The sequence below is a fragment of the Castor canadensis genome, chromosome 7 (genome assembly GCF_047511655.1).
Source record: "Castor canadensis chromosome 7, mCasCan1.hap1v2, whole genome shotgun sequence".
Classification (NCBI taxonomy): Eukaryota; Metazoa; Chordata; class Mammalia; order Rodentia; family Castoridae; genus Castor; species Castor canadensis.
The window spans coordinates 133,326,137-133,346,585 of NC_133392.1; the positions used below are offsets into that span (position 1 = coordinate 133,326,137).

The window sequence follows — 20,449 nt, forward strand, 5'->3', positions numbered from 1 at the left end:
TGTGTATTTTAGTAAATGTCCTTGCTGATCATCTTAAAGGCTCTGAATCTGTGTACTGCTGGGGCCTAGGCATTCTTGGTTTAGGTGGTGTTGGTCTGTTGTTTCTGTGTTCCTCCTTTGCCTGGAGTCTTTCAGAGGCTACCCTGAACAATGAACATCTGCCAAGATGGGAATAGGGAGAGGTCATGAAGGAGGTTAGCACCTACCTTGGTCCCACTGGCTGGGGTAGCTGGAGAAGATGGCATGGATGTACAGCTGTGGTTACTCTGACTAGCACTTGAACTGGAGCGGGTGGGAGAAGCTGCCCTCGAAGATGGTTTGGATCTTCGACCCCGTGATCGGAAAGGGGTCATTCCTTGGGATGCCCCCTCTGGTAGGATGAACTTCTCTCTCAGCTCAATGTTAGTTCTACCTCGTGCTACAAAGAGAATAAACAAACACATATACAATACAAATTTATCTTAAAAATATATCTTTGATGGTCATACAGCTGCTTGACCCCATGATAACAGTAACCTAAGTTATAGGTTTAGTACCATCTGTGGTTTATTTAAAAGCACAGATAAATTCATGACTTAACAGCTTCTGTCATGATTCTGACCCACATCAGATACACTGACTAAAAAGATCCTAGCTTGCTGTAATAAGTAAGTCTTTGTGTACAGAATGGCATCTCCTCTGCTGTCATGATCTGGCTTTGCCACTGTCCTCTGGGGTAAGCACACTGTAATTGTTGAAGGTGAAGCAGATGTAACAGTCCACAAGCCTCTGACATTAACCAAAACTCCTCTTTTCTCTCCCATAGGACATGTGTACTTTATGATCAACTTTTGCAAGTTATGTGATAATGAAATAGTGGAGAAAAACACACTAGTGAAATAGACACTGTCTACTGAATTCAGTCAATAACAATCCTAAAGAAAGGGGTAGAGGAACTCCAAACAGTAAAAAGATTAGGACAAAATTAATGAGAAGTAAACATGTAGGGAGAGAGAGAAAAAGATTAAGACCATGCACAAAACTTGCCAGTGAGAAACAGTTAAGTCAAAAACTGAAAGCAGTAAGAAGCTGAAAGGGAAACTGCAAGTAGGAAAGGAACATTGAGATGGAATAATCTGGAACCAGTACTGAATGCCAGATAAGTGCTTTCTCATGGCTTTCTGGAACTGAAAGATCAGAACTCACAATGTGGATTCAGTCAGAAAGTATCAAATACACCCAACACAATTGTTAAATGTGAAAGATACTATTAATTTAAAAGAAATAATTCTGCTGAAACATGCCCTTTGATTATTTCTCAAAGATATTATCCTGCAATAACCCTCTACCTGCTCATCTACTCTACTCTTCACTTTTACAATGTACTAGACAGATATAAACAAATAAGACTGTTGGGGAAGCCTGGAAAAGGGAAATTCTATGAAGAAAATATTTGTCATTCTTTTCCTCTCAACGTATTATAGGTTGACACAGCATACCAAACCATCAAGTTAAAAGCACTTAGATACCAAAACCTTTGAGTTGTTGGCCAGGCCCTGCCATCAGGCAATCCTTTGTTTTGGGCTGTGATTTTTTTCAGCCTCACCAAAGGTGATCAGGGCTGCTGGTCTTTAAGGATCCAACTCATCTGGATAGTCTATGACTTAATGTTTCCAGACATGCTCTAGATGTTTCTTTCCATGAAATAGTGTTTCCTCCTCCTTAGGTCCCAACATGTCCTCTACCTCTCAAGGTTCTTTCCTTGGCTGTTAGTTCTCTGCTCCTCCATTTTCCAGTCCTTTTCTGTGTTCACACTCATTAGTAGACATTCTTCTTCTTTTTTTTTTGTGGTACTGGGGCTTGAACTCAGAGCCTTCACCTTGAACCACTCCACCATGCCAATTTTTTATGACAGGATTTTTCAAGATATGATAGGGTTTTCTGAGACAGGGTCTTGCGGACTATCTCTCCGAGTTGGCTTTGAACTGACATCCTCCTGATCTCTGCCTCCTGAGTAGCTAGGATTACAGGCGTGAGACAGTGGCATCCGGCAATAGATATTCTTTCTCAAGGAGAATTTCCTTTGCACTCATGTACAACTAGCTGTAATCCTAGCTACTTGAGTAAGACTGTATATCACCAATAATTGTGGAATTATGACCTACACTTCTGTCTGCTGAAGTGCCCACTCAACAATGGACACGCAACTGGCAGTAAGGTAACATTGATGGATGAAAATCATCTATACATCTGAGGATCTGGACATCCTATAAAAACCATTTGTGGTCCTAAATCATAACAAACTTTTGGAAGTAAACATTTGATAATTCACTTCTGAGCAAACGCTGCTAGAAAAAAAATCACAGGGGAATACAAGAGAAGATTTTGAAATAGCAATTCAGTTGTGAACAGATATGTTTTAAATGCTTTAGAAACGACTATTGGCTGGGTGTGGTGGTATGCATCTATAGTCCCAGCTACTCTGGAGGCCTGTGCAGAAGGATCTCTTGAGCCCAGTAGTATGAGATTACTCTGGGCAACACAGCAAGATTCCATCTCAAAAAAAAAAAAAAAAAAAAAAATCCCCAAACAAGTCTGGGTGCCAGTGGCTCATGCTTACAATCCTAGCTACTTGAAAGGCTCAAGGTTTGAGATCGGCCTCGGCAAACAGTTTGTGAGATCCCATATCCAAAATAACCAGATCAAAATGGAATTGGAGGTATGGCTCAAGTGGTAGAGTGCCTGCTTTGTTAGTGTGAAGCCCTGAGTTCAAACTCCAGTCCCACCAAAAATAAACAATCAAAAAAAAAAAAAGCCCAATGAGTGTTGCACATCTGTAATCCTAGCTACTTGGGAGGTGGGGGTAAGAGGATCATAAGTTTGAGACCAGCCAGGGCAAAGTTAGTGAGATTCTATCTCAAAGACAAAAAACAGCCAGGCACCAGTGGGGCTCAAGTGGTAAGAGAGCCTGCTTTGCAAAGCGCGAAACCCACCAAACCACCTCCCCACCCCTGCATTTATAAACAAAAGGGCTGGCACATGGCTCAAATAGTAACAGTGCTTGCTCACCATGTGTGAAGCCCTGGGTTCAATCCCCAATACCACAAAACCAAACAACAAAAACAAAACTAAAATAAAAAACAAATGAATACCACCATAAAAAAATAAAGAGTACTATCTGTAATAATGTTTCCTTACATTGTACTTTTACAAAGTGTAATATGGCACTTGACTGTCATTACCATCTTTATGTGCACTATACCTGGAAATTGCTGGGTAAAGTTCACTGAGAACATCTACCTTCCGTGTGCGTGCGTGTGTGTATGTGTGATGTATTTTTTTAATTTTAGAGGTTGAAATATATAGAAAAGTACAAAGGGAACAAAAATCGCTTAACACTTTTTTTCTCACCAACTCAGAGGACATCACTATTGAAATGTTGGTATGTCTTTATACTTTTGCGACACAACTGTATAGTATTTTTTAATACAAAAACATCAAGAATATTCCTCCATCCTGTATGTGTCTCACATTACATTTCAACTAACTGTAAAGTATAATTTCATCATATGGATACCACTTTAATCAGCCCAATGTTGCATTTTCAATTTGCTTATAATTTTTAAGACATTATATCCAATGCTGTGACAACTTGTAAAACATTTTTGCATGTACCCTGATGTTTTCTTAGGATAAATTTCTACAAGAAGATTTGCTCTTATACAGCAAAGGATGTACAGAAAGGATGCACACTAAAGATAAAAACATACTGAGTAGTGTACGTATTTATAATACCTTAATATAGGATATTATATTTCTAAAGTTAAAAAGAATATTCCTAGTAGATGTTTGACTGTTTTTTGTTTTGCATTGCAGGGATTCAAACCTAGGGCCTTTCTTGCATGTGCTAGGAAAATGTTACTGAGCTACAAGTCTCCAGCTCAGAAGTTTTATTGGGGGAAAGATCTATTCCTGAACTTCTAGGAGCAGACACTGAAGGCAGTTACCTTAAATTTGACTATTTTGCCACCAAAAAGGCCATCATTTTCTTTCTTTTTTTGTTTTTTGAAGTACTGGGGTTAAACTTAGGGCTTCATACTTGCTAAGCAGGTGCTCTATCACTTGAGCTGTGTCCCCAGCCTGGGGCCATCATTTTCTAAGGGCCACCTGACATTGGCTGGACTAAGGCCTGTTAGTAAAGATTAGTTTCAAACTATTGTTTAATAGGTACAGAGTTTCAATTTTACATGATATAGTTTTGTGTACGTGTGGTACGTGAATGTAGTTAACTATACACTTAAACACAGTTAAGATGGAAATTTTATGTTATGTGTATTTTACCAAAATTTAAACATAGAACCCTAGGTACAGAAATAGCCATTTTTCAGGCAGGAGCACTATCCCACATAAAACACTGTCATTTCCGTTGCCACAGATGAATTCAGAAACTACAATCCCTGATTGTGGCAGTAGCAGAAAATTGTGTAACTAGAAAACCTAGCTAGAGGAATATTTTTATTTTTTACATTTAGTTAAAGCAACACATGGTTTGAGACCTTCCATCTTTCTTAACAGCTATGGAAAAGAAGATAATGAATTGGTATTAAGTTTGAGGTGGGTTTTTTTTTTTCTTTCAGGGGGTAGGGGGACAATCTTGGGGACAGAACCCAGGGTCTCATGCTTGCTAGGCAGGCAATCTACCACTTAAGTCACACCCTTAGTTATGAATTGGTATTCAGAACCTTGTCACAAATTTTGTATCATCCTTAATATAACGTTCTCTACAGTCCAAAGGCCCAAGGTAATGCAACACAAATGAATATAAAATTTCCCACAAGCAGTGCTTCTAGAAGCCACATTAGTCCTACAGGGAACCCCTGGTATTTTTATTTCTCTCTCTTTTGAAACAGAGTCTCACAATGAAGCCTAGGCTGGCCTTGAACTTCTGATCCTCCTGCCTCTGCCTCCAGAGTAGCTGAGATTATAGACGTGCAACATTACTCCGGGAAAGTTAATATCTTTTTGATGTTCATACCTTTCTATTTCACTTACTGCCATCCCTCCCAGCCCTTAGGTGTTCACTTCCTAGCATTATCATTTATTTGTTTAGAAACAACTCATCTCACCCTTTGCTCGCAGAATTATGACATTGAAACTGTTGGAGAGTTCTCTACTCCACAGTCAATGGATCAAGGTGATTGCTGGGTTCTATGAGGGCACTCATGGAAAGAGACAGAGGAAAGTCTTACCTTGTTTGCTCTGAAGGAAGCTGAAAAAGGCTACTATTGTCCATAGAAAATAGCTGCTAGGTGGCCCTCCCAAATTTCCTTGGGGTTCCAATTTTTAGATAGTAAAATAAGGCAAGCAATATTCTCCTTGTCCAGCAACATAATGTAATTATAAATAGAGCAGGCAGTGAATAAACAGGCAACTGAGGGTTCCAAAATGCCACATGCAGAATGTCTTTCGTTTAGTCCAATCATACACGACAGGAAAAATAAGATTTTATTAATAGTTTTAGGAGCAATAATGCTGTTTTACTGAGTCAAGGTTAAAGTGATATACATATTGCTCCCCATTTAAAATGATGAAAGAAGACTTTTAAATCAAGGACACTGGTTTATGATATGATTAATTCTAAAACTCATTAAACCCTTTCATTGTCAGAAAAGGCATTTTCAAATTTATCTTCTTAAAAAAACTTTTTATGGAAATTTTTACTGCTTAGCTTTTACTCTTGCTTACTGGAGTAAATGGAGAATGAGTTTAAATAAGAGGAACAATTTATGGGAATGTATGAATTCATGTGAGAACTGAACCCTTCAGGTCTGTCCTCTCTAAATGTTTCAGAATATGACTATAAACTACTTCCAAAGAAGTTACACAGCTGTACTGCAAACATTTCTGCTACGTTTATAAATAAGCCTTAATAATTTAATTACTCAGACTGGACCAATGATACACACACAAGGGCTATGTGAGCCTTGGAGAAGCATAGCACAGTGGTCAGGAGCTGGTCTAGAGCAAGGGTGACTTGGACTTGAATTTTGCTTCTGTCATTTACTGGCTGGCTGTCCTTGAGCAAGTTACTTAAAATTTCTATGCCTCAATTTTCTATTCTATGAAACAAATACTCACCTCATAGGGTGGTCATGAGGCAAAAATGTATGCTTTTAACAGCGTGTGACAAAAAATCAGAACAAATTCTAGGGATACCATCTCAGTAACAGTATTTCATGCCCTGTCAAAAGAGTAGTTGGAAAAAGCAACAGTTTGGCTATTTCAAGCATTCACCAAGGCAGCAGGTATCACAGAGCCAAGAAATATTACAGTTCAGGAAGCAAAGCCATTCTCAAAAGGTTAGGGTATAGGGGAAGAGGGACAAAGCATAAAAGCCAACCTATGGGAGACTGACTGGAAATCGAAGAGCTGGAATCAGAGCGCTTTATTTTACTCCCAGGATGGTGAACTAGAATAAAAAATATGTAAACAGAAAGAAACAGAGACAGAGCAGAAAACGCAGAAACCAGTCAAGAAAGACAAACTGGTAGACAGAGGGGAGCCCCCTGTACACCCACATGCAGCTCTGCTAACAGGAAAAGGAGAGGATGTAGCTAAGCAGAATGTGCTTGTTTGTCCCCTAGTCCCTAGCTGCTTAGACTAAGTTGATGGGTTTTTTTTTGCCTTTGGGCTGATGGGTGCCTTTTCATATTTATATAGCAGGAAGACATTCCAAAGTCTTGCTTAGGTGACTGTTTTAGAAAGGTTTAGGCTGCTGGTAGGTATCTCTTTAACTTCTCTTCTCTTCTAGTTAAGGATGCTTACCAGTCCTTCCCTGTATGGGAAGAGCCCAACACCTTCAAGTTTTAGTCATAAGAATTACAGGAAAAGGCACCTGAGACTCTTACGATAGAAGAAACTAAACACCAGGTTCCTTGCTAGGTTGGTATTAATGTAAAGCTCCAAAGTGAAACATTCAGATGATATCAACTCATTTAACTCTCACTCCTGTGTTCTACAACAGTATCAACTTCTTTAGCTTTTTCTCCCTGGAACCCAGAGTTCTAACCTTTGCTATGTGGGAAAACACCTGGGCACTTCAATAATGAAACAAAAAAATAGATCCACTATCAACACTTCTTGTAAGCATGAAAGATCAGCAGCATGGGCCCAGCTAACTTTCTAACATGTAATTCATGGTCAGGATGCTTCCTTACCTCTGCAGGGATCATTTTTCACTAAAAATTCATCCAAGGCCATCCATCCTCCACCAACACGGACCATCACTGTGCTGCGCAGAATACGGACCAGCCGCAACTGCTGAGAATCCCCAAACTGTAGAATCAAGGGGAAACATAGTTAATGAGTATGCCTTAAAGTACACCTGTACTATCCCCCTCCCCCCTACAAGCAGACTGTATTCAGACAAGAATGACAGTGTGATAGTTTTGGGAGATTTTCAAACTCTATTTTGCATTTTTACATTTTTCACAAAAGGGTTAGTAAATATAAAAGCAGAAACACCAAACTACAGACCAGTATCTTGTGGGCTAGGGATGTAGCTCAGTGGTAGAGCACTCACCTAGTATGCACAAGGGCCTGAATTAGATCCCTGGCACAGCAAGAAAAAAAAAAAAAAACTGTCTGGTATGGACCAGGGTCTTATGCTAATTTGTTTTCCTAAAGTAAGTGTGTGTGTGGGTGTGTGTGTGTGTGTGTGTGTGTGTGTGTGTCAACTGAATACAGTGTGCTCTAAAGTGAAGTGGAGAATAGCAAACACCATATCAAGCATGAAGGAAACCCTTGCAAAGCATCATTATAAAGTTAGGAGAAATTTGATTTGCTGTATCTAGTTTTCAGAAGTAAACCTTAAGCATTTTCTACTTGTGATTTCACCAGCAAAACAAATGACAAGGTAATGTATTAAAATTTAGTTGAAGAAATAAAAATTTTAATTTTCCATCGTGATTATAACGAGCATTCAGTAATATTCTGGACCTTCGAATAAACATGATTTTGTTTTGTTTTGTTTTTGAGACAGGGTCTCACTATGTAGCTCAGGTTGGCCTTGAACTCTCAATCCTCCTGCCTCCACTTCCTGAGTGCTGGGGTTACAGGCATGCACCATCATGTCTCACTTATAAACATGTTCTTTCTGATATTTGTTTTCTCCTTTTGTTTTTGCCTGACATTCTGACTTCCCATCTCTAGATTAATATTTGGTGCTTCCTACTACATAAATTGCCTCTTCCCCAAAGGAAGAGGGAACAAAAGAGAAGTATGATAAGATTTCAAAACGAACATCAAACATATGATTAAAGAAATGGAATTTTTAAGATTATTTAATTTAAGGAGAATGTTTCTGGGGGAGGGAATATTTAACCACCTAGTCAGGATTTTCAAAGTTATAAAGAATCATAATTTTGAAACAAGGCAGAAAAATTAAAAATGTGAGAAAGGATGTCTGAGGACACTAAGTATCATCCTTCAATATTAATAAATTGGCAGTTAATTCTCCATATTCTTTAGCTGCTCTGACTCAAATGCACTATTTATCAGCACTAGGGTTTAAATTCAGGGACTAAGCTTGCTAGGCAGGCACTCTGCCACTTGAGACATGCCCCTAGCCCTTCAAATGCACTATTTGTATAGGCAAAGAGTCTCAAACATATTGTTCCTTCTCTTCCTAGCCATTTACTTTGAAAATAAGCAGCCCTGTATAATTTCATCTCAAGTGTTTTTTTGTTTTGTTTTTTTTCTTTTGGCAGTGCTGAGGATCAAACCCAGGGCCATGCAGCATGGTAGGCCAAGTGCTCTACCACAGAGCATATAGTTTTCCCTCTTATATGTAGTTTTTAAAAGTTTTATACAGTGACCACAGTGACAAGATGGTAAAGTAGAAACAGCACTATCCATAGCTGTGAGGAAATAGATACACTCTCTGGGGAAGGAAGCTGCTTCCTGCCTTGGAGGGAGCATGTTCTGGGGGGGGGCGGGGGGGGGGAGTTTTCACTGGATAGGTGAGGAGAGGGAAGAATATGAATCTGTGTCCTCCTGAGTGAACAGGAAGGAACCCCAGAGTACTTTATTCTTAGAATATCGTGTCTTATGGTTCATTACTCCATTTATTTCATGGTTGTTTCCCCTTAATTTCTTAGTGAAGCTTTATTTGAAAGATTCTAGCTTGTTTCTTCTGAGCTCTGGGAAAAGGATGTTTGATTCAAGGCACTTGAGGCCAAAGCAGCTGCTGTGGGGCAATCTGAGGCCAGTGATGAGAGGTAGGAGGGTTATGGCACCTCTAAAGATGGGAACTAACAGAACAAGGTGTGAGAGGCAGAGAACTCCGAACCAGCGTCTTTGAGGTCAACAACTGTTTCTCTTATAGAGACTTGGGTTCTTTTGTTGGGTATGACATTAGCTGTGTGACAGTGGAATGTGATCTTTGAGACCTCAGGCGCCTTGTAGGTAAGATGAACTTCCTAATTCTGTTCTCTATTACAACATTTTACCACTTGAGCCACTCTGCCAGCCCTATTTTGTACTGGGTATTTTTGAGATAGTGTCTTGCAAACTATCTGCCTGGGCTGGCTTTGAACCTCGATCTTCCTGATCTCTGTCTCCTGAGTAGCTAGGATTACAGTTATACTTTATTTTGGGACAAGATCTTGCTAAGTTGCAAGTTGCCCAGGCTGGCCTCAAACTTTAGATTCTGCCTCAGCCTCCTAAGTAGCTGAGATTATAGACTTGAACCACCTCACCTGACCTGGCAATGGTTTATTTAAAGTCAACATGACTTTTCTCATCTTTAGATTTTTCTCTCCCTGGTTCTTTCCACTGACCCCAAACATTACTCTAATTGGTGATTATTGCAGTGACTGGAATTTAACATTGAGGGCCTTCAATGAATTCTTAGTGTTTCCAATTTTATATCATAGAGAGAGAGATTAACTCATGCAACTTCCTTTCACATTTGAAGACACAGCACCCCAGAGCCCTCAAAAAGATCTGAAAGGTTACAGTTACCAAGTGGAGTCAAGGTTTCCAATCTTTTATGCAAGTGTAATTAGGTCCTATTAGATTCTGGCTGGCTGGTCATAATCAGCAAACTTTAGGCCATGGCCAATTATGATTTCCACAATATGGTTTAAGGTACTTTGTAATTATAAAATGTAAGTATAAATATTAAGGAAATATTTAAACACAGTACTTAAGTACCCCTGGGACTTTCTGACTTAGTACACATTACAAAGTTTGTATTAACTGTCAAAAGACTGGTATAAATAAAAACTGTGCTGATGGTTCTGCTTATAATATAGAAGTACGAGACAGGTGCTTTCTGTAAGTGGAATGGGTTGGTAATATAGTCTCAATTTCCCCTGAATCGTATTACTTTATAACTTGGTGTTTTTTGTTTGTTTTTTTTTAAAGTATACTTGTATCCTTTTCTGCTGAGGCAGCTTTGTGACACTGGCTCTGTTAGCAGTTTCTCCACTTGGTAAGACAACCAGATGTGACCCAGCATGCTTCAGATTATGTCCTTTCCCCACAGCAAAGAACAGGCAGCATCAGCTACAAAGACCATATCCACTGAGGAGGACATTGCAAGCACACTGTACCTGATTGCCGAGGAAGAACTACAGACAGTAAGAGTACAGGATGGAGGGGAAAAAAGAGAACATTTTGTCAAGTTAACACTAAGGAATGGCAATCATAGCATCATGTTACCAGTCTTCCAAATATACACTGATCATATTCTTATCAAGCACCTGCCATATGGATGTGATTTTACAAATTAAACACTGTATTGCTCATATTAACTCATTTCTCTTGTAGGTAATTTAAAAAACAAGAAAACAAAACCCAACAAGCACGTATAGGATTATCTGGAGCTCTAACTAAATGGCCAGGGTTAGAGTCAAGACAAAGTCATCCAAACACAAACGCTACTCAGTTAATAGCAGCACGGTAGGGATTTGGGGTACATTTTTGAGGTATTAATGGAATCCGGGTTTTTTTATGTTTCAGTCAAGCATGGCCATTTAAACCCTCTTTGGTAATCACAGGTTTTTTTTTAGGACTTCAGAGAATCCTGACAAGCTGCTGAATATACTTTAGGAGTACTGTTTTTGGATGCTTTCTACATTGCTGAGCTGGTCCCAAAATAAACAAAAACAAGTATAATTTACTGTCAGTTATAGCAACACGTAAGTCTTCTCTGTAGCCCAGCTCGTAATAAGCACAGCATTTGTTGGATCTCGAAGCAGTTTTCCTAGCCATCTCTGTGCATGGGAGCTATTCAGGCTCACGATGACCAACTCTCTGGAGCGAATCATCAATCATTTGGTATAGTTGGTTATCACCCTGAAGATTTCAGTTAGCAATGAGGTAAGGGCTCTGAAATGTCTCCTATCTAGAGATAAGGGCCAGACAGTGGTCAAATCTCTAGGCAAGGACACCAGGTGTGAGACAGTGGGATCATCTGGTCTGCTGTATGTCAGGTTACTTTAACCTATAAGGGCCACATGTCGTTTTTCTCTTCCTTACCCGGTATTTATTCTCTCCGATCTGCTCCACCTGAAACCTTTTTGCACACTTGCATTGAGCTACTTGTCTTGTGACCTATGAGTTGTAAACAGAAACAAACAAACAAAAATAAAGGGCAAAGCAAGACTTCCTAATTCCTAGTTGGAGAAACAAATTTTTTTTTAAACATGTAAACAGAGAAGCTATTCATTATTTTTCAGCATTTTAGGCTTCTGACACATGCATTTATTGTCTACTCATAATTAACACACATTGCTCTTGAGATAAGAGCCACTGAGACAAAAGGCATATATGCAAGAAATCCAAGTAACTCTACAACATACAACACATTCTTTCATCCTGCTTCAAAACTTCTTTAGGAGAGTGCTAATATGCATACATCAAAATCAAATGACTAATAAAACAAATTATGAACTGACTTGAATTTCAACCTAGGAGCCTGAATTTCCCAAGTTATCTCTGGTGTATCCCAGAGCTACTCCCAAGACTGGCTCTTCTGTCTCTCCCTTTCCAAGACCTGTAATCGATGGATCCTGGGATCTCTATGTGCTACTTATAAATTTTCTGTTTCCAACAAGATTCAGTATTTAACTAGGCAAAAAGCTTGGTACATACACACCATCTTAAACATTGTATTACAGCCCTTTCACTGTGTTTGAAGATCATGTTCCTGGATTCTGAGGTAGGATGCTCAGGACTAAGATGAGTCCTGAGCAACATGGTACCTGTTAACCAGGATGAACACAATTCCCTGGAAAGGTCCTCTGTGGACTTTGGAGTACCACAGACATGACCCCTGTAGTAATCCATCTAGACCAAGCTAGAGCTTAGTAGCCAGAGAGACACTCTGGGGCTCTCTGAAACACCATCCAAAAGTTGAACCTGAAACATAACTCCAAATAACCAGTTCTCCACAAGAGTCAAAGGGCTGATATGGTAAACAAATTCAGGGCGATACAAGCCCTTGGTCAAAAATATACTTAAAACATAATTATCCCCTATACCTCATCTTCAATTTTATCTGCATCAGTTGTTGGTCGATAAGCATCCTTGTTGGGATGGAGAGCAGCCACAAATTCATAGTAGTCAATGTAGCCATCCCCATCCCTGTCAAAAATGTCAGCCACAGCAGTCATCTCTAACTTGGTGGTAGGGAACTCTGGAGAAAAAAAAAAAAAATCACAATTTGAAACATTATAAGGGTTTACTTGGTTGACTGGTATATAAATACTTGAAAAAAAAAAACTGGCACAATTTTTTTTCTGAAAAGCAATACATGTCTACTTTAGGAAACTCAGGAGATACAAATTATAAAAATCACTCAGAAATACAGCATCCAGGGACTACTCACTATTATGATTCTGGTATTTTTGCTTATAAACTCCCTTACCCCTTATGCAGTTAAAAAGAAAAAAATAGTATTTCAGATATACCAAAAGGCATAAGATATAAGGTTACAACCAGCTATAGGCCTACCACTCATCTTAAGAATTTACTTACCTACTCCACTATTGCTGGATGTTCAGATTAGTCACTATTTCAAGCCAGTGTCACTTTAGAATTAAAAAAAAAAAAAAAATTTTTTTTTTTTGGGCGGTACTGGGGTTTAACCTCAAGGCCTTGTGCTTGTTAAGCAGGCATTCTACCACTTGACCCATGCCTCCAGCCCCTTTTTTCCCTCTATTTTTAAGATTACTGTCTTAGATTCTTGACAAATTGCTTTCCACAAAGAAGTGTGAGTATCTGTAGGAGTCAGAGTGAGTTATTGAAACAAAATCAGATCACATTGTTTCTCAGCTGAAAACCTCAGATGGCTCCCCACTGTCCCACTGACTTCAGAATGACATCTGAGCTCTTCACTATAACCTCTAAGGTTCTGTGTTAACTGGCTGCTGCTTACCTTTCCAGCTTCACCACTTTTGACTCTCCTCTTAGGTCACGACACTCCAGTCACATCAACCTTTCCATTCCTAGAATATGCCAAGTTCATTCCTACCTCAGTGTTCTGTACCTTCTATTCCCCTTGCCTCCAGCACTTCTCAAAAATCTTCATGTGTCTGAATGAAACCTTCTCAGCATTTAGGTTCAGTTCAAATATTACCTCCACAGATAGGTCTTCCCTGACTACCCCATATGAAATCGCATAGCATGAGAAGTGCTTTGTGATCCCAATCTTGGCAAATTATTTAACTACTTTATGCCTCAATTATGTCTCCTGTGTCTTTGGCTAAAACGTTGTAAGCTGTTATAGAGATGTCACAAACTGCTTTTATGAAAAACTTCCTTTTATTTCTTTAAGATAGGGTCTCACTATGTGGTCCAAACTAGCCTTGAACTTGTGATACTCCTTCCTTGGCTTCCCGAGGGCTATGAAAAATGTATTTTTCAAAGCATGTTACTTAGAACCTTATTATTCAAAGTTAGCTTTATACCTACACCTTAAACGTGTCTTGCTTGCCCTGAGGTATCAAATAAGTGTTTTTTATTACTAGTGGAAATGAGATTCTTTTCTCCATCAAAATGATGTATGTTTAGTAGGCAGTTATCTTCCCTAAGACTTCTATTTCAGAAAGACTACTTGGCCATAAGATCACAACTTCTACAAAGTAACTGCAAGGAATTAAGGTATGACCTATGTTTGGAATTATGAATGGACTCACTGGAGGCTAAAATTCCATCGATAAACTCCTGACGTGTTATCTTCCCATCTTGGTCCTTGTCAATGCGGCGGAAGAAATCCATGACTCGAGACTTTTTGTGATTCATCCAACGCATATACTTTTTCCTCCAGACATCAAAGTCAAAGTTGGCAAATTCCTTCAACTAGATAGAAGTCAGAGTTGTCAATAAGAACTATTATTTTGAGCCCTCAAAGCTGCCCTGAGCATACACAAACTCTCAGACATTCAGCAAAGCCATGCAGGCCTTCCAGGGGCACCGACAGTGCTATTTACACATTGCCTCACTTGTGAAGGCACCCTGTCTCCTTCACTTGAAGCCATAATCATTTACATAAGCTGTGGTGGAATGCAATAGCAGGAGAAACAGTAAATGAAAAAATACTGCAGAAAATACAGAGCACAAAGAATGGGTGGAGCCAGGCTTGCTTTTCCTTTGGACTTTTCCATCTTTTCTAAGATGTAAGGGAATGGAATCTATCCCAGAAGGAAAGTCTCAGCACCCCTCTCATGTTGTTTTAAAAGGCACTATAATCACACATAGAGTCCACATCAGGACGCTCGTTTTCCACCATTTTCGGAGACTTCTGTGAGGAAATGAGTTCTGTATGGGAAGCATTGAGAATGCAACCCTGTACTCAAGCACGTTTCTTTGGAATGGCACCAGAGGGAGCAAGCTGCCCTCCTGACATTTATGTTAAATTTTGGCCTTGATGGAAAATAGCAGGCCTGTTACAGTGGGCAGGATGATTTTCAGCTACTTGGACTATGTTAGTGATTCACAAGCAGAATGATTTAACAGTATAGCAGTTTTCCCCCTGGTCTTTCAAACTCCAAAGTTGGAAGGAATGGGGGAAAGAAAGCGCCAAGAACCAAATATGCTTAAAATTCAACTGACCTATGGAAATAACAACAAAAAACACAGAACACTCACTTCCAGGCATAGCTGCTTTGAGGTGCACAAATAAAAGAATATAAAAGATATTAGAGGCTTGTTTTAGAAACTATGAAGCATGGTACCATATTTTTTATATTGGGTAATAACACTTCAATAGACTTGCTTTTTATGATCTAGTGCAGACTAACAAAATAATAAGACAATAAAAATTCATTCTTATTTCATGATTGTGTAGCATGTATCTTATCTTTACATGAGGGGTTCAATAATGGTCCTTTCTTTTTTTTTGGTGGTAATCAGCCTCACGCTTGCTAGGCAGATGTACTACTTGAGCCACTCACCCAGCAGTAATTGTCATTTCTGTGATAAGCTATGTATCTGGATATAACTTCTCAAAGTTATATTCCTGATTCTCAACCACAGCAAAGTTCTGAAGAGAATCAGGTCCCAGGCCTGACTTTTGTATGAACAGGCTTGTTTTTTGCTTTCCACTACCAGATGCTATGGCCTCCTCTGCTGTGAGTGGTTTTCTTATGAATGTGTCTTTCTTATTTGGGGGCTTGAAATAAAGAGTACTGGCTCAGTACAGGTCTGCTTCTACTTCTGAAGAAGTAGGTGAAGACATATAGGTCATACTAAGAGGGCCTCAGAAGAGCTGTGCGTGTTTTTTAAATTTGCGGTACAGGGGTTTGAACTCAGGGCCTACAACTTGAGCCACTCCGCCAGTCTTTTTTGTGATGGGTTTTTTTTGAGACAGTGTCTTGTAAACTATTTGCCTGAGCTGGCTTTGAACTGTGACCCTCCTGATCTCTAGCTAGGATTATAGGCGTGAGCCACTGGAGCCTGGCAACAGCTGCGCTTTGATTTAAAAAACAAAACAAAACAAAACAAAACCAATCAAACAAAAAAAACACTTGAAGGCCACTCAGAAGGGCATTACCTCCTCTAGTCTATCCAAAGCATCATTCAGCTTCCGCTGGCGCTCCAGTGCTAACAGCCATACTTGTTGCCAGCGGGCAGAGAGCTGATTGATTCGTGGGTTTTTTGCTTCAGATTGTGAGAGGATTGGCATGGGAGGAGGTGTGGGATGACTCAAAGATTTTCCTAAAATGAAAAATAATCACAAGATTAGAAAAGCTGGTTTTTGTCAGTCTACAGAGAAATAGCTATATGTATAAACTTGAGATTTTTTTTTTTTTTTTTGCAGTACTGAAGTTTGAACTCAGGACCTCACCCTTGGTAGACAGGTACTCTACCACTTGAGTCACTCCACTAGCTCTTTTTGTCTGTGTGTTTGTTGGGTATTTTCTGAGATAGGGTCTCACTTTCATTTTGTGTGCGCTGGCCCCAAACCATAATCCTCTTGATCTCTGCCTCCTGAGTATCAAGGATTACCAGCATGAGCCACTACTGCCCGGCCTTAAGAGATCTTTATAATGATATTCAGTCAGTAATTGAGAAAAGAAACATGGTACTTGGCAACACCTAGATACATTGGTGTACTAGCTGCAGAGCTATTGATCTCTCTTCTAGTCCACAGATACTTACCTATTTCCTACATATCTCTAACCAATTCTGTCCTACCTTAGTGAACTGAGAACATGGTCAACTCAACAAAAAGCAGTAGATTCTAGAGCAGCTGATTTATGTTATAATTAAATTATAACAAATTATAGCAAATCAAAGGTAAATAGCTAGTACCAATGACCAAACAATGGAAAGGCCACTGTTTCAGAACAGACTTTGGGCTGACAGAGTGGCTCAAGTGGTAGAATGCCTGCCTAGTAAGTATGAAGCCCTGAGTTCAAATCCCACTACCAACAATAAAAAATTAAAGAAACCCCAAACAAAAAAATACCCCCCAGACTTCAATACCTTGCAATTTAATACTAATCAAGAAAATAAAAGTATAGCTAGTCTATCAGTGTTAGAAAGATTTCAAAACAGATTTTGGCTCAAATCCAGTAAGGTTTTGAAAATCAAAATAATTCTTTTGATAGGCACTTGGAAAGTTCTCATCTTCAATTAGCAGGAAGGAAGGATCCTAGTGAAGTGGTCAGAAACATACTGCTACCACTGCGGGATTTCTCAATGAAAGGAGCATGGGTAGGCTCTATATTCTTCCTTTTGTATGTCTTGGTGACGCGGTCCACATCAGGTTGCTTGCGTGTCATCTCCTCCATAAATGTCTGTTAAATATAAAAATAAAGAAATAATTTGAGTTTTCTTGTTCTAAAATGGAAACAAATGCCAAGCCTGTGACAGATGCCCTTGCATACACTCTCACTCCTTTTAAGAAATGTGATTAAGCTAGGTACCTTATCAAGAGATGGAGACCTGAAGGAGGAAGAAATAGCCTCTGACTTCAAGGAGCTCACAGCTGAGTGATGAAAATCAAGAACTCAGAGCACTAAGTTGAGCACCAGTGATTGAGGCCTATAATCCTAGCTATTTGGGAAGCTGAGATTGGGAGGATTGTGGTTTGAAGCCATCCCGGGCAAATAGTTCCTGAGACTCCATCTCCAAAATAACTGGAGCACAACAGACTGAAGATGTGACGAAAGTGGTAGTGTCAGCTTTGCAAATGTGAAGCCCTGAGTTCAAATCCCATTCTAGAGCACTAAATGCCACATAGGCACCCAGACCGAGCATGAGTATCTCACAGACTGGTGTGGCAAAGAAAGCTGCCTGGAGGCTGGTGCCTAAGCTGAGTTATAAGGGATGAAGAATTTGTCAAAGAACAGGGGGAGGACAGTCCCAGCAGAAGGTATAGCCTGGGCAGAGCCCAACAGTGGTATGGACTAGGACCCTTCCACTCACTGGCTTAGTAGAGGATACCATCAGGAGTGGCAAGAGGTGGGGGTAGAAAGGCAGGCAGGATAAAGACCTAAAGGCCTGTGTTAGGCTAAGGAATTTGGATTTTATTCTGAGAGCAATATGGGGCAAATAAGGATTTTGATCCAGGGAAGATGATCAGATCTAGCTTTAGAGGAATCATTTCAATTTTAGTGTAGAAAGCAGAGTGATGGGGGAGTAGGGACAGCTAATGACTAGTTGTAGGGAGACAGGTTAGGAAGCCATTGTGGTAATTGAGGCAAAACATGGTAAGGGTCTAAACCAGGGCGGAAAAGATAGAGCCAAGAGGTAATTTGGAAGTAAGTTGGGGGCACATGTCTATAATCTGAGCACTCAGGAGGCCGAGGCCAGGAGGGTTGTGTGTTCTAGGCCAGGCTGGGCTACATATAGCAAGATGTTGTCTCAAAACCGAAAAGAAAATAGAACAGATAAAATTTGGTTATATGCTAGATGTAGGGTGTGGAGGAAAGGGAAGAGTCCTAGGCACATCAATGGGCTTCTATTTTTAGTGAATATTGAGGAAAGAGATTTGGAAGGGAGGAGCAGGGTCAGGCAAGGAGTCAAAGATAAAATGCAGAATTAGAGCTGCCTCTAGTGTGCCTTATGTCTGGACTTAGGAGACAACAGTGAAATGAAGTAAAAGATGTGACAGTCCCTGGTTTATAGGAGATGGCTAAAACTATGGGACTAGATAAATCTTGGCAATGTGAAGAGAGTGTCAAGAATGGAACTTCAGGGAATACCAACCATTAATGAATGGAAAAGGAAGAGGAACCAGCTAAGGTGACTGAGAAGAACAGTTAGGTACAGCAGAAGAAAATGAGACGGGGGCACTGAGAAATTGAAGTTTTGAGAAGGAACAGTTGACTATGCCACAGGACAAAGACAAAGCCAGTATCATGTAACTGGAGCCATGTCAGTAGTCTGATGGGAAGGGAGCCAGACCACAGGGACCTGGGGAGTGATGAGAACCAAGAGAGAAGATAGGGAACAAGAAACGGGGCTGGACAGGAAGAAGGCAACAATGTGGTAATTCGAGAGGAACATACAGTTGAAGAAACATGTCTGGAAACTTTGGAGGAAGAGTAAACAGAAAGGGAGAGCTTGAAAGGGGTAACTGAAAGGAGGTACTGGCCCTTAATAGGAGGACAACCTCACAGTCAGGAGAGGAGCTGATGTAGACAAATCATGTTCTCACTTGGTAGGGAAACTACTTACATAATCTAATGAGGCCATACTATACTAAGAGTATAGCTAAGCAAGATCCATACTTTCATTCAGTGTAAATTATCATGGTTAAAAACTGCATTTGTCTCCTAAGGGTAGATGAAGAAAACAGTTACTGAGCGGTCCTTCATTCAGCTAGGTCTGAGGATACCCTCCTCTCTGGGCTCAGGCAAGAGTGCTTTCCCAACCCAGGTTCATGGGACAGGACAATGGGCTCCTGGCTCCAACAAAAGTCAGACTTCCAAGTTGTCCCCAAGATTCCTGCTCTTGGTGTACATGCTCTGTATAATCCCCTCCCCCTTGAAGAGTATGGGTAAACTTGTGAAAATGATGGAATAGTCACTCCTTTGATTTATACCATTATAAAAGACTCAGTCCATCATATTGGACAGTTCTCCTGCTGGCTTTGAAAACACAATGAGAGGGCTCTGTGGCTACAACTCAAGATTGGCCTCCAATTGTTGAAAGCCATCAATAAATGGAGAACTCAGTCCTATAACTGCAAGGAACTGCATTCTGCCAATAAACTGAGTCAGACTGGAAGAGGATCTTGAACTCCAGATGAGAACCGTAGTACTGGAGGAGGCCTTGATTTCAACCTGGAGAGATCCTAAGAAGATTCAGCTAAGTCATGTCCACACTCCTGACCCATGGAAACCGTGAGAAAGGAGTGTGCTGTTTTAAGCTGCTGTGGTAATTCATGTAGTAGCAATGAACAAATTCACAGGGTGAAGGAAATGGGTTCCATGATTACACAGAAAACATCAGTGAAGTTAGGATACCTGATGCTCAGCAATAAGGGCTTTAACTCGGTCGATATTCTGAGGGATTGGCTCCTGATCCCGCTGAATGAGGGTAGTCTCAGCCCACTGGATCCATGCCAGAAGTTCTTCTAGCAGCTCGGCATTAGCCACCAGTTCTGACAGGGCTGCTTCTAGGCGCTGCTGGTGCTGCTTCGCCCACGTTAGGACCTAAGAGAGAGAAGGAAACCATGGCCTCTTTTAGTTAAGCACATCCCTTTGTTTTAAACCCCCTTTTCACCGATCCAAATTAACAACTGTTTAGGCAAGAGACCACCTAAGCAGTCAGCTTTCCTAAAAGCAAATCTAGCACATTCTATTAAATGGAGCACTTTTCAGGAAGGAGGGAAGTAAAACACAAAATACGTCCCCTAGAAGCCAAATGATTCACATGTCTCTATACCAGCACTATTTTTCCAGATGGCTACACCTTACCAAGAAGTCTTTATTAAAATGCTAACTTAATT

At 40.1% G+C, this 20,449-nt stretch overlaps 1 protein-coding gene across 35 annotated transcripts in view; it reads right to left on the minus strand.

Moving 5' to 3' along the window:
* The window catches only part of Macf1 (microtubule actin crosslinking factor 1), a 358,063-nt gene that overhangs the window by 5,735 nt on the left and 331,879 nt on the right, over positions 1-20,449 (minus strand). For 18 of the 35 annotated variants that reach the window (XM_074080499.1, XM_074080502.1, XM_074080498.1 and 15 more), the window contains 11 exons: positions 19,965-20,153; positions 17,168-17,288; positions 16,040-16,203; positions 15,136-15,150; positions 14,184-14,346; positions 12,528-12,682; positions 11,524-11,598; positions 10,596-10,613; positions 7,197-7,314; positions 6,380-6,448; positions 207-418 (listed from right to left, as the gene is read on the minus strand). In XM_074080499.1, the coding sequence (XP_073936600.1) occupies positions 207-418; positions 6,380-6,448; positions 7,197-7,314; positions 10,596-10,613; positions 11,524-11,598; positions 12,528-12,682; positions 14,184-14,346; positions 15,136-15,150; positions 16,040-16,203; positions 17,168-17,288; positions 19,965-20,153 (1,299 nt within the window). The remainder of the gene's footprint in view (positions 1-206; positions 419-6,379; positions 6,449-7,196; positions 7,315-10,595; positions 10,614-11,523; positions 11,599-12,527; positions 12,683-14,183; positions 14,347-15,135; positions 15,151-16,039; positions 16,204-17,167; positions 17,289-19,964; positions 20,154-20,449) is intronic. The other 17 variants (XM_074080516.1, XM_074080515.1, XM_074080514.1 and 14 more) reach the window with 6 other exon arrangements.